The sequence below is a fragment of the Takifugu flavidus genome, chromosome 18 (genome assembly GCF_003711565.1).
Source record: "Takifugu flavidus isolate HTHZ2018 chromosome 18, ASM371156v2, whole genome shotgun sequence".
Classification (NCBI taxonomy): Eukaryota; Metazoa; Chordata; class Actinopteri; order Tetraodontiformes; family Tetraodontidae; genus Takifugu; species Takifugu flavidus.
In genome coordinates, this window is record NC_079537.1 from 9,301,473 (window position 1) to 9,315,414 (window position 13,942).

At 45.6% G+C, this 13,942-nt stretch overlaps 1 protein-coding gene across 3 annotated transcripts; it reads left to right on the top strand.

Moving 5' to 3' along the window:
* Positions 1 to 83: 83 nt before the first annotated feature.
* On the top strand, positions 84 to 7,988 carry raver1 (ribonucleoprotein, PTB-binding 1). Of its 3 annotated transcripts, XM_057013940.1 has the most exons (15): positions 84 to 687; positions 1,597 to 1,663; positions 2,022 to 2,491; positions 3,328 to 3,519; positions 3,610 to 3,730; positions 3,802 to 3,902; positions 4,015 to 4,050; positions 4,441 to 4,519; positions 4,742 to 4,920; positions 5,037 to 5,118; positions 5,212 to 5,354; positions 5,533 to 5,604; positions 5,718 to 5,849; positions 6,057 to 6,122; positions 6,227 to 7,988. In XM_057013940.1, the coding sequence occupies exons 1-15, from the start codon at positions 364 to 366 to the stop codon at positions 6,371 to 6,373; spliced, it is 2,211 nt and encodes a 736-aa protein (XP_056869920.1). In that variant the 5' UTR covers positions 84 to 363; the 3' UTR covers positions 6,374 to 7,988. The 3 variants fall into 3 exon arrangements, with proteins under 3 accessions (XP_056869920.1, XP_056869921.1, XP_056869922.1); XM_057013941.1 differs by lacking the exon at positions 4,015 to 4,050 and having other exon boundaries at positions 4,438 to 4,519; XM_057013942.1 differs by lacking the exon at positions 4,015 to 4,050.
* Positions 7,989 to 13,942: the final 5,954 nt, after the last annotated feature.

A 13,942-nucleotide genomic window follows, 5' to 3' on the forward strand; every position in this document is an offset into this window, starting at 1 on the left:
AATTCAATTGGGACCGCATTCATTTATTATTTTATTAATCTTTGGCATATTTGTTTTTTGGAAAGTAAGAAAGTCTTCCGGTCCTCTGCAAAAAACAAACATTTTACGACTCATTTACCCACTGGCCAAAGTGGATTTCTTATTTTTAAATGGAATCTTAATTCCGGGATAAAAGCCCTGCAGCGTTTTCTGCGCAGACGCGAGCAGCCGTGACTCCGCCCCTATGGTCGATTACGTCGTCGCCATGGAGACACGTCCCCTCTCGTCCAATGAGCTGCGGCGCTGGGGCCATGTGTGTATTGTTTAAACTGCTCAAATCTGACCGAGTTTCCAGCCCGACTAAAACTTCCACCAAACTGAGTGATGGCGGCCGCCGTGTCTGTTAGCGCAGCTCCCAGGGACCAAAGCGCAGACACCGAACTCAGTGTCGCCTCTCATCCGCCTCACGAAAATTATGACCCCGGTGCGGACCGTGACAAGTGCGAGTTCGATCGCCGGCACACCGAACCGGAATCCGGCGAGGTCGAAGATCCCAAATTGGAACGCGAATGTCATCGGAGGGTCGACGAGGACTTGACATCACTGAGCCCCGAAGAGATACAGAGCCGCTTAGAAAGAACTCGTCGGGAGTTTTATAACCGTAGGAAAATCATAATTAAAAATCTTCCCTCCGACGTTAGTAACCAGGTATGGCTAACCAGTTTGTTTATCAATCTCTGTTGTTTGTACGACCGATTAATTGACCAACGGTGTCGTTTGGCTAAGTTTAGCCTAGCAATGCTACTTGCATTAGCGGACCAACTTCAATCCGCTTTAATTTTAGTTGGTAAAAGTTTTGATTTTGCCCCTTCCCCCCCTTCCCAAGCACTCTAACCTAAAGGACAGAGTTGGATTTTAATTAAACCTCGGGGCACGATCACTTGGACTATATTTATGCTAGTCGACAAATTTTACTTTTGCTAGCTGTCAGGTGGTCAATGGCTGTCAATAATGGTCCTCCGTGGCCTGTATGACCCACGGATTTAACCGTTTAGGAGCTTTTGTTCGTGCGGTTCTAACTTTCATTCCAAGAGCTTCCGAGTTTAGTTATGATGATCCTCCCTGCCCGGGCTGCAGGTGCATTACGACGTTGTCTAAACCGATTAATCGGATCTTATTAGATGGATAAACCAATGACTCACTCGTGATGCGACTTTTTTTTTTTTTTGGAACGTGCCTGGCTCGTGGGGAGCGCTGGGCCTACGGGCGGAACCATTGTTCGCACCGGGTGGGGGAGTACAGGGAGTTCGAGATGCGAGTTGCAGTATAACAAAAGGTGGAAGGTGTGGAGACAAAACGCGTTAGAAAATGCTGGACAGCATCACAATTCGTTAGTGAATGGTAAAAAGCAGCGCAGAACAATTTCTCCAGGAACAATGAGACGGTCGTTCACCCCCCCACCCCCAGGTAGCAGTATAACAAAGGCCATCAGTTCAGTTAATTGATCTCTCCTAATTAAGCCATCCGTGATCATCTTAAGCCAAATGCACCAGTATTTTGTTTGATGAAGTTGAGAGGTTTTAATGTGTTTGCCGTCCTTTTTAATTTCTTTTACAGGAGGTACATGAGTTGTTGGGGAACTATGACTTGAAGTACTGCTTTGTTGACAAATACAAAGGCACAGGTTGGTCTAATTATGGTCCATTTATCATAGTTTCTATCATATCAGGTTACAAAATACAGATCGTACTCCAAAGTGAGTCTGTTTTGGCCCCTATTTGATTTGGCCTGCTTCATGAGAAATATATTTTAGCTGTTCCACCAAATAAGTCTTAAAAAATATAAAATTCCATAAATCACACTTGATTTGTTTAATAGATATAATGTTCTGAAGGTAAAGCTGCAGTGTTTTAGTTTTTCTTTAGTGAAAACGTAGGTTTGTGACTAGCAGTTTAAAATCCCCTGAAAATCAATATTTTGTTATTGGAGACTTTTGTTTACAATGACACCTAAAACTAACTAATCTTTTTATCTTCACTCAGCTTTTGTGACACTGCTGAATGGCGAACAGGCTCAGTGTGCTATTAAAGACCTACACCAGCACGTTCTTCGAGATAAGGAGATTTCTGTGCAGCTGCAGCCCACCGATGCTCTGCTGTGCATTGCAAACCTGCCGCGGGCCTTCACCCAGCAGCAGTTTGAGGAGTTGGTTCGACCATTTGGTAACCTGGAGCGGTGCTTTCTGGTGTATAGCGCCACCACAGGGCTTTCCAAAGGCTATGGTTTTGTGGAGTACATGAAGAAGGACTCCGCAGCCAGGGCCAAGTCAGAGCTCCTGGGGAAGCAACTGGGGTCTCGCATGCTGTATGTCCACTGGACGGAGGTGGGCTCGCTGACGTACCCCCTTCTGCACTCCAAATGCCTCTGTGTGGACCGCCTGCCCCCGAGCCTGCTCACTGCCCAAGACCTCCGCAGTGCCCTTGCTGATAGTCCCACACCCAGCTTCTGCCAGGTTACAATCATCACACGTTGCAGACACGTTTGCTTTTAGATTTGAAGTTACTGGTATTTTACACCCTGAATGGCGAATGAATTTGCACAATTAATTTGACAGATTTTTTTCAGAAACGCCGACCTATTGTCTTCGTCTTGGTTCTTTCTTGTCGGAAAACAGAATCGGAGGGGGAAAAATGTTTTAAAGTATACTTGGATTTCCCATTGCTCTACAAAGCTTCTATAGCATTGAGAGTATTGCTGGTTACTATGACGACAGTCACCCGATGACCTCAGGTGGTGTCATTCAGCAGTCTTTTCTGGAATGAGAGAGACTGATGTCCTCTTTAGCCAAGCATGGTGGAGTCCTCCGTTCATAATGGCAGGAAAGGCTGTGATATATATTTTGATCCTGTGATTATTTTTAACAGGCTTACACATCATTATGTAAAGTAGCATGATTAAAAAAAAGATTAAATGGGTAACAAAATGGGATATTCGAAATATTTTAAGGTTATTACAAGAGATGTTCTTCAGTATCATTCACAAAGCAAAGAGGGGAAGAAATGGTAGTTTAATGTCAGTGCAACTTCAAAAAAGGCCAGATAATTTGCAAATATTGTTAGTGTTTGGTTGTATTTATGTGCAAAATCTCCATTTCTGTGGGCACATTAATACAAATTTAGATTTTGGTTAAGTTGACCAACTGTCTACTCCTTGGTTACACAGGCCGTTAGTTTTTGGCTTCAGGGTTGCTCATCAGCTCTGGTTCCCCCCCAGACATCAACACATTTAGGGACCCTGCATTTCTCAGGAACTAAAGTGTCAGCAACCTTGGCGTGCTCTTCTCTCTAGTTGGCTCAGGGTCAAGACGGAAGTTTTCGGCGGTTTGCGGTGTTGGAGTTTGCCACGGCCGAGATGGCCGAGGAGGCACGGCGACTAAATGATGGCCGGCTGCTGGGGGGGACAAATATCAGGGTATCCTTCTGTGCTCCTGGTGTTCCTGGAAGAAGCATGTTGGCTGCTCTCATTGCTGCTCAAACCATGGTATTGTTGGACACTGGCGAGCTTCACACTTGGTGCTGTTGGGTCTGCTGCTAAGATGGCGCTCATTTCTATCTTTTGCCCCTTTTTAAGGCCGTTAATCGGGGAAAAGGTCTCCTCCCAGATCCCACAGTCATGCAGATACTCACAGGTCTCAATAATCCTGCCGCCCTAAAGATGTTAATTAACCCAATGGTACAGGGAAACAAGCAAGGTAAGAAAAGTCTTTGAAGGAGTGTGGAGGGAATCTGCTACGGTGCATTCTGATGGCTTCTTCGTGTCCAGGCCTCCTCGGTGCGGCCCCTGCCATCCCACTGCTGGCCAACCCTGCCCTTTCTGCTGCCCTGCTCCAGATTCTTCTTCAGAACCAGGCCAAAGTCCAACAGGTACTGCATTGATAGCAATATTTCTCTCCTGAGCACCTCCTCCTTTGCTTTTCATTCCCTCTCGCTCACCCTCCCATTTTTTTTCCTCCCCATGTTTTCTGTTGACATTTAGCAAGCCTTTCTAGGAAATCATCTCTTATGGGCTCAGGTGCTGTACAGTAACAAAAACCCTACAGTGTCTTGTGTGAGTGATGTTTGATGTTTGTTTGCCAGTCTGTGGTGAAGCGGGGTCGATTTTAGTTTGTTTTTTTAACACTAATGGAGAGAGCTGCCTGAGTGGGTAAGTCCTCATTAGGAAGGTCTTTATTTAGTGTGTTCGTGTGGCATGTACTTTTTGAGTGGTGTTGAGTGGTGTGGTAGGTGGACCCGCTGCATCGTACACAAAGGACTTAATTTAACATGCCATGATTGCTAACCTGTGCTACTCAAGTATTTACGTGCAGTGCTGTTGCTTTTCTGTTCTGGTGTTTACTCCCACATGGAGTGTCTTCACTTTGGTTGACCCTGACGTGACCTTCAACTCTGCTCTCTTCAGCAGGCAGGACTGATTGGGGAGAATCCTCTGGCTGCTCTGCCTGTACAGCAGGGGGCCCATCTGCTCGGAGACCTGCCCCAAGGTTTGCCAGCCGCGTACTTAAGACATGGCTCCCCACACACTCGGTGTTTTTGCTTTGCTTCTAACAGCTGCAGGCTTTGCCTGTGCTTCGCGTGTATGGGCAATAATATTTTGCTAACATTACAATGTAAAATGTTTATATTTGTAGTTAAGATGGGAATAGAACATGTTCCAAATTTGTATGCATGCACGCTTCTAATTGCCATATGTGGGGCTTTCCCAGGTCTTGGCCTGCAGACAGATCCTCTAAACCCCCTAAAGCCAATTCCTCTCGGCAGAGCCATGGCAAGGGAACAAGAGTCCCCCACAGCAGCATGCACCTTCCCTCAGACCTCCCCTCCCACAATCTCCTTGCAAATGAGGGGTGGTGTTATTGGGGCAGATGGCCTCACACCACAAGGGGTAAGGGATCAGCACATTTCCATAATTTACTCGGTCTTATTTCTATTTACGACAAGAGAACAGTTAATTCTATCTGTGTCTGGACCCCTCAAGAATAATCTCTCCCTCTCCGCTAGGTGTCTTTACTCGGGGAAACTTCCAAAGACGGAACCCTTCCACAGAGTGCATTTCTGAACGTTAACGGTGGTTTTACCTCAGGTGACTTTTTTTCTCCCCCACTTTTTTTTTCCTCCCATGTGACTTTACATTTTGTCTTTGTTCTTCTGCAACTGTTTGTCAATTTCCTTTCAGGAGGCACCTGTAGACCTCACCCCTATAGGAAGAGACCAACCCTTGGTAATGTGTCCAACCAGCACATCCATCAAAGCATGCAACAGGGTTACAGCCTGGGCTACCAAGATTCTTACAGCCCAGAATATGCTTCACTACACCAGGTAACCACCAGCTTTTTACCTTTTTAGAAATATTAAATGCACATATTTTTATTTTTTTAAAATTATATTTACATTGTGTTATATTAGAGACGGCTGTAGTTCATCACTGTGCCCAACTGCTGGTTTGCCATGCAGTGTGATGAGATTTGATCTGATGCCATCTGGTTGATCTCCTCAGGAACCCCTGGCCCACTTGTATGAACAGCAGGAGAACATTGACACTGGGGCCTTGGCAGGATTCAGTCAGCAGGTACATCCAACCGTGCTGTTTCAAGGCTACATTAACAAAGGAAGCGCCATTGTCAAATTACACATTCTGCTCGAGCACAACACAGTCGTCATCTGGTTTGTTTGTCCCTCCAGCTCTCTCGTCAGCCCGACTACAGTAAGCAGGTTTCCCACTACAGTTATCCTCCCAGCCCACCCATGTCTTACTTCAGCTCAGGAGCCGAGGCCTCCGGTGTTGGTAGCTTCCCAAATAGCCAGCTCAACAGGGTAAGCCATCTGCTTTTATAGTTGACTATTTTTAGCCATAGGCGATCGATTTATTTGTGCAAGAACATCAAGATTCTACTGGAAAAGATGAAAGTGGGATGGTTGGATTCCAAAAAGGAGGGGAGATGCTCAATAATTAATGTTGCACTGAGCATTTGGGCCCCAGTAGGTTGACTCAGTCCTCTGGCTGTGATTGTTTGTCCTCAGGCTGTGGGAATGCCTCCAGTCAGCAACACCACCATCTACCCCCCAGTCCTGGGAAATGCTGCAAAGGTAATTTAAAGAGGCTTTTACTTTTATTTATATTTATTTATTTATTTATTTTTTAAGAAAAATTTTAGAAATCGATCTTAATGCAGTTTGTATCAATTGTCTAGACTCCAATTGGAAGCCACAAGCGCGTATTCTCCCGCTTGATCCCATCTCCTGAGCCGAGTCCTGAGGGCAGCTACGTGGGCCAGCACTCCCAGGGCCTCGGCGGCCACTATGCAGACTCCTACCTTAAAAGGAAGCGTATTTTCTGATCTTAGCCACGCTAGCCTGAGGACACAAGGCCATCAAAGCTACGTAGCATTTCAGTGCCCTTTCTAATTACAACAGGAAGAGATCTGATCTTTAAATAGATGCTTTACTGCACCAAGTTGCATTCGCTATATCTGCATGCCCCTTCTGGCTGCTCTGTCCCATGATTCTTAGTGCTGTGGAGGTGTATGTATGGGGGGGGGAGATTTGGAATGCGGTCCCAGCATTTCTGTGACTGGTGTTCCCTGAAAATGTCCCCCTGTACTCCCATAAGTGACCCCTGGAGGGCGCTTGGGAGCGCACCTTGTTGCATTCTGGACTGTCAGACTTAGATTTTTGTGTGTGTGCGTGTGTATATATGATTTTTAGTGTGCTGGTAAATTAAGTTTTTACTTTACCCTTTTTTTTTTTTTAATTTGACTTTTTGTCAAAAAATTTGTACAGTAAGAAAAAAAAATGTGAATTAGCAAAGTCTTCTCTCTTATCTATTTTTTTTTTTTTTAACCATTGTGTAGTGACACATTTTGGCCAGTTTTCCGAGGCGGCCACAGCTGCTTTGTCTTCATCACCTGACTGTGATGCCGAGTGACTTGCATGGTGTCGAATAAGATTCATTTCATGGGCTCTTATTATCTCAGTTCTATGTAAAAAGTTAAGTTTGTTCATGTGTGTGTGCGCGAGCGTGCCTGTTTTGATTCACACCATTCTGACTTGTTTACAACATCTGTTCTTTACTTTGGTTGAGCGATGCACGTGGAGGGCAAAGGTCACAGTCCCAATCTGTTTCTGAAAGATTTCCAAATCGGTTCTCACTCATAATTTTAGGAGAAGAATTTGGTTTTGTTTTGAGTTTTCTGTAGCTTTTTCTTTCTTTTTTTTTTTTTTAAACTGTCCTGACATCACACCTCAGTGGACACGGCCTCTGTCAACTGTCTAGTCGATGGCAAACGCGTCAACTTTATCCGCCTCAAACTTGCCTTTTCTCAGATGGATCGCAACGGGGATGATGCATACAACCCATGTTCCAAGTTTTTCCTCTTCTTGGCGTAAATAGTGGTGATTATTGTGTCAGGAGTACTAATGGAAGTTTGTGGCAGATGACTGGTCGACAAATATTAGTTTTTTTTCTTCTTGTGCGTGTTTAATAATTATCAGATTGACAGTTTGATTGTGAAAACGATTACCTCTGACTTCTGCTAGGAAATGCAGCTACACACGAGCCTTAATGCTGTTCTATGTGATCTCATCCTGCCCTGTGTTGGCTTCATCTGCATTTCTATGTTTGCTGTGTAAATAGTTGAGATTGATCTTTCCTGAGTCTATAACTTTGTTTTCTTTAAACATACCTGCCTCTGGTCCCCACCCCCCCCCCACACACACTTTTTTTTGTTTTGTTTTAAAGGAATGAATTTGCTGCTTCCCAATTTATTTTATTTTTTGTATGAAAGTTGATGTGACCAAGAGCGGCACCACAGAGTGCTCATGTTGTTTCCGGGCAAAGCTGTACTTGTATGATCATGCAATCCCACCGGTTTGATTCTGACTGCTACCTGCGATCTGCAACATCTCGTCTGTCTGTATGTGTGACGTGAGCAAGTAAATGTTATTTTAAAAGCACTAATCCATCTTTTTTTTGTCATTTTTGGGACTTTAAGTGTGGCTCTTGGCCCAGCTGAAGTATTTAAAAGCCTTCTGGTTAGATACAATTGTAAAGACAAGATTCTGCTAACCGATCATTGTGCCGAGGCTTCATTCTCTGCCTTTTTAGGTTATCTTTGTGCGGCATCGTGTCACTTTTACCTTCATGAATGTTAAGCAGCTTGTTGCGGAGGGGAGGAATTGCGCTCTCTGAATAATTTAACAAACTTGGGTTTTCATCTGACAACAGGTTGCTCGATGCACAAAAGCGCCCGAAGTCTGTGTCGATCCAGGAAATAAAGTGTGCCGACTACATTTCGGTCCTAATCAAAACACAAATGGAGCAATAACTTGGAGTGCCGTCTTCAGGCGTCTCTTTTGAGCTCATCAGCAGGTAATGACGGGGCATTGTGCTGCGGGAGGAAGCCCTCTGTGGCGCCGTTGCTCACCCTTCAGACTGAGGCCAGAGGGTTAAGAAGCAGTGAAGAGGGCTCCTCTTCTCCTCAGCCACTGTCACGATGAAAGGTTTGATTAGCTGTTATTCCTGGGGTTCCGCTGAGCCCCAGGGCGCAGGGCTGCAGATGGAGCTTTTATCAGGTAGAGGGGAATAAAACATGTTAGTCGAGCGTAAATATGCCACACTTCCTCGCTGTGAAGAAATTATGTGTTTATCGTTTCGACATGATTGTGTTGCTTTCCAGCTGCTGGGTTTATTTCTGCAACGCTGGAGGCGCCTCTGAATGATGCTCACATACCTGCAGCCAGTCTACCCAGAGATCTCGGAGGAATCCTCTGATGCTCGGTGGACGCTGTGTCAGACACATTTAGATTTCTGCCTTTCATTTCTTTTCCCACCCACACAGTCGCCCTGCACAGTTGCTGGCGAATGCAGCTGAAAACCTGCGATCTTCCCAAATACAGAGGGGGAGGGTGGAAGACGCTCTGACAGCAAACCACTGCAGCAACATTTGTCGCAAATTACAAAAGACACAAATGAAGGAATCCCCTTGTGGCGTGTATCGCATCACGGAAAACGTGAGCGATCTCTCTTGCTTGCCTGGACATGTGTGACATGAAGATGGCCCTCTTTTAATATGGATTCAGACCAGATTCTCACCGTTTATCGCAACTTTCCCCCAGCAAGGCGCAACCAAAATAGGCTATGTCACAAAAGCTGTTTATAGCAAGATTAGTCACAGGAAACATCCGACACCCCCTTGTGCAAACCGTATGGAACTGTCGAATCCGGACTGTCCTTTTTTCTTTTTTTCTTTTTTTTTTTGTGGAATTCACCCTGTTTTTATGCAACTCCTGCAACAGAGGCTGGATTATTGCAGGGATTCTCAATTGCAAGCGTGAGCACACGTACTGTAGTGTCACTGTGAAATGGGGTTGGCTATTGTTACACTTTATATCTCTTCCAGTCGATCCTCTGGCGTAATTTTATATTGCCGTTGCCCTGCCCAGATCTTTTTTTTTTTTTTATATTCTTCCCCAGTATATTTTTATTGCTGAGGAGAGGTTCCAAATACAAAATATCTCGGTAATGTTACCTCATGCTGTCGGTCTCATTTAGCCTGAGATATTAAACATCTGTAGTGTGCACATGGGATCCAGACAGAGATCCATCTCCTCGAGAAGCCACTCCCGTCCTCCTTCCATCATCTCCTCTCTGGTCTCGTCTGCCACAACATTAGCAGCCTCCACGTTTATCTCAAAGCAGAGCTCTCATCGCTCTTTGTTCCCATTCCGTGAAAACTACTGAGTTGTGAGACATTAGGAGGAATCTGTCTCGGGCCACTGCGTCCCCTTTACTTGAATAATTTCCCTTATTTTTCATGGTTTAGAGTACAAAAGATCCGCTTTAGTCCCGTTAAAGGAGTCCATTTGGCTTCAAGAGTGCTGACACCCTCTGAATGAGTTGCACTTTCTCAAATACAAGCGCAATGGCTCACTTTTCTAGTAAAATCCATCCTTTGCATGTATAATTCAAATTCTTCAATGAGACTTTTACGCGTGCATGATTAATGCGCTCATGAAAGACGACATCGATCCTTTACTGGCTTCCAATTGCAGTTTCTTCTGGAGCTTTTGCTGATATACACACACAGTGTGTTTTTCCCACTACTCATTTGGCTCGCACGAGTGCGCACGATGCGGACTTGTGAACACACACTGAGACAACGCAAACGCCTGTTTTCCATACTAATGGCCTGTCACTTGAGCTACAATGCTGGACGCGGTGAGTCATATTTTAATCGGACTTGCAGGAAACAGGTGTTGGACACAATCACCTCATGACTAAGTATGTCCCATGACTGTATTGACATGAGTGCCAGGGACGTGCTTTATGACCTTCCACCTCCTGCTGCTTTTATGGCCAATCTGACACCGGAGCTGCGGCTCGGCTCTGGTTTCCATTGTGGCTCCACAGTCATTAGATTTTTAGGAGCTCTGAGATTGACTCATGAGGTCATTTCATGGTGGTCAGCCTGTCCCCAGAGTGGAAGCTCCCCCTCCTGATGAACCATCGTATCCCTTCCCATCTAACTCTTCCTCCGCCGCCCGCGGCTGCGCGTCAGTGAGGCCTGATCAGTTTGGGGCGAAATGAGGAGATTTGCTGGTGGAAATGAAGTGGTGACTCGCTCTGCTGCACCCCGTAATCACTTCTGGATGACCGTGTGAGAGAGAGTGAGTGTGTGTGTGTTATGATGTTCATTGTGTGGGGGTTTCCGCAGCTCTCGTAGCTTTGAGTCAGCATTAGCTCGTATGAGCATTTACACGCGGCGTGGACAGAAGGACGGGCCGCCCCCGTCGCTGCAGTTCCACACGAAACAGAAGGAAAAAGACAATCTGCTTGTTTCAGGAAGGCGTCTAAAGCTCCACGTGAAGGACGCGTCGGAGCTGAACACATGTGTCACGTCTCCCTGTCTTGTGTGAGCAAACGCTGGTGGCTGCATATTTGCTGCAAGACTTTTGGTGGTTCTCAGGAAAGAGGTGTGGATTATGATTTCATCGCCTTCCGTCGGCAGAAAGAAAATCCATTTCCCAGCATTCCCTGATGGCCTCTGTGGAGACTGTGGGCGAGAGGCCAGACAGGCTGCTGATGGTCTTTCAGCTGGACATACAGCTGAGTTTAGACTTGTGACTGGCTGTTCAGGAGGAATAGCCATTAATGTGGTTTCCGACGGAGCCAACTCTCCTCCGTCAGCCCACTAACATCCACTTCCACAGCATTGAGGGCAGCAGAGCACATGCACGCACCTTCCACGTGCAGCTCGGTCGCCCGTCACGCTGAGGGCCGCTCAGCATTTCAATTATTCTTCACAATATGGATGCATAACGTTCACGGCCATTCGGTGAGCCTCCTAACCATAAATCAGATGTTCACTCGGTGAAATGAGAAGCTGACTCAGGCAAGAGGAATATTTGCTTTCCATATCGTAAAGCAGGATTGCTGCTCCGCACTGCAGTCTGTGGCCCTTTTTTGGTTTGAAAATACTGAATTTGAAGAGCATCGACGCATTTTTGGGGCTTTAGTGTGGAAGAGTCATTTACGAGAGGACAAAATCTGCTGAGCAGCAGTAGCTGGTCATTCTGAATAACGGCCCGGAGTTGTTTCTTTCATTAGCACAACAGAAATATGCAGACACAGAGCAGATTTTCTGAGGTTCTTTTTTTTTTTCTGTCTGTCTCTCTCTCTCTCTCTCTCTCTCCCCTCAAGGAGACGCCGTTGCTACAGAGCTGGCATCCCTGACTGAAAATGTAAAAGGAAAAAAAAATATTCAATTTGAAACTGAATTGGAGACACATTGTGCGCTGTAATTGGGGAGTAAAGTAAGAAATTCTCAATATCACACCTTGTATAAAACAGTGTTCCAGGTGGAAGTCCTGCGGACTGTCATGGTAATGAAACAAGTCTAAGTTGTGGCAATTTCAAGGACATTTGTCATCATTTCTGTGCTCGGGAGGTTGGAGGGGACTTCTCGCGGTGCAGCTGGCGTCTGGATTTGAGATGGCTGCTCTGTGCGAGGCTGCAGGGAATCAAACGGCCCTTCGGTTTGTTGTAACTTCACACATTCCCCAGATCAATCAAGCCAAGTGAGATTAAAGTTAGATTACTTCCAAACGCCTCTAAAATTAGACCTAAACTGGCTTTCAAAGACAAAGGGCCATAAATGTTTTTTTCTATGTTTGGTATAATCTTCTGTGGCGCTTCTTTCCAAATGTGTCTTGGCCAAGTCTCCGCAGGTCGTCGCCAGCTCTGCTGCTGCTGCTTTCCTGGAGGTTTTAGCTTCCAGAACAGTTGAATTTGATTTATCACCAAGAAGCAATGCCGGTATTTATATGCGAAATAGACCTGAGAAAGGACTCGGACTCTTGCGCCGTAATGATCCGCTAATTCGGCCATCGGCTTGAGACTGACTGTTGAATTATGAGTCAGCGCCAGCGTGGAAATAAAGCAGAAATGAGCTATTTTAGTACTCCATACAGAGAGTGCACCATGCTGGTTCCAGCAGTGTTTATCTGTCAATGTCCCCTTTCAGACAGCACAAATCTTGTCAGCATTTGCTGTCCGACCACCTGCGGCATCTTCAGGCTCGACCTTCCAATTTGCATTTTCCTGTTTGTGTTTATTTTGTCATGATAAATTGGCTCTTTCTTTCTTTCTTTCTTTTTTGGCTGGATGCCACATGGTAAATGAATAAATCAACAGTCGCCCTGTGTGATCCTGCTTTCCAAAAACCTCATTCCAAACTGGAAGATTAGCAATATATCACCAAAACAAACATAAACAAGGATGGCCTTTCTTTCTGGTCACATCTCTCCCTTCTGTTATAGTCTGATCAGAAACATCAACAGGATTGAGGACTGCAAAAAAAATAAAATCTTTAAGAGAACCAGGAAACCAAAAAAACAACAACTTTAAGTTGGTTCTCAGTGGCACCGTTGCTGCAGCTTTTTATCTGCCACATGCTACAAACCGAGCGTGGCAGCCGTTTGCCTCTGGTGGCCTCCGGCTAATGAGCTCAAGTCTCCAGATGTTGGATCTGTCTGTGCCGTAGATCTCCCAGATCAGCGGTAAACCAAGCCTTGAGTGTACTGCTCCTTTTAACTTTCTCATCCTGAGGGAAATACGAGAGATTTGCTCTGCTCTTTGACACAAAGCCAATCATGCTTGAGGATTTCATCTCAACCTGATCCTGGAGGTGCTCCTGAGCGATATTCCATCTAAAAAGGGACAATGATTCATGACGGAAAACCCAGTCCCAGATGTGGGCATGCTCGGACTCATCGCGAGATGCTAATACCTAAATCCTCCAGTGCAAAAACGTGTGCAGACAATCCAGACTCGCCCTGACTCATAGGTTTGACACCCACAACAGAGAGAACCATTGTAAATGGCAAACATCAGGATGCTGGTGAACGTGGCCATTCCAAATTTCCCAATAATAAACGGCTCATGGTACCTGCTCACCTCAGAACAGTGGAAAGGTTCTGCCTGTTTCATCTGCTGCCGTGGTCCTCACAGTGACAAACGCCACCAGGTGGTTTCTGTTCTAAAAATACAACGGTGTGAGGGAGAAACCCGAGTGGACAGCTCGCTCTTTCGATGCAAATAAGTAAAATGATCATCTGTGGCGTTTGTCAGACCGGGGCTGATTTTCTAAGCTCGTCTCCCCGCTGACATCATTTGAGCAATTTGTTGTGTTTGTTTTCTGATGAGGAAATGCTCAGTGAACAGACGCATGGGACAGACCATAATGGATGAACACATAAAAGGTTCAGACCCCTCCAGTGCTGAGAGAACAACCACCCAATCACCATATACATAGATGGAGAAAGAGAGAGAGAGAGAAGGATAAAGAGAGAGAGGGAAAAGAGAGAGGGGATGGGGGTTTGCCGTCGAACTCCTGCAAATATGAGGATGG

What these genes read in the sequence shown, in the direction of transcription:
- raver1 (XM_057013940.1), top strand. Translation starts at nt 364, where the DNA reads ATGGCGGCCGCCGTGTCTGTTAGCGCAGCTCCCAGGGACCAAAGCGCA. An exon ending in TGACAAATACAAAGGCACAG is followed by an intron (nt 1,664 to 2,021) that starts GTTGGTCTAATT and finishes ATCTTCACTCAG; the next exon opens with CTTTTGTGACACTGCTGAAT. An exon ending in CCACACCCAGCTTCTGCCAG is followed by an intron (nt 2,492 to 3,327) that starts GTTACAATCATC and finishes TCTTCTCTCTAG; the next exon opens with TTGGCTCAGGGTCAAGACGG.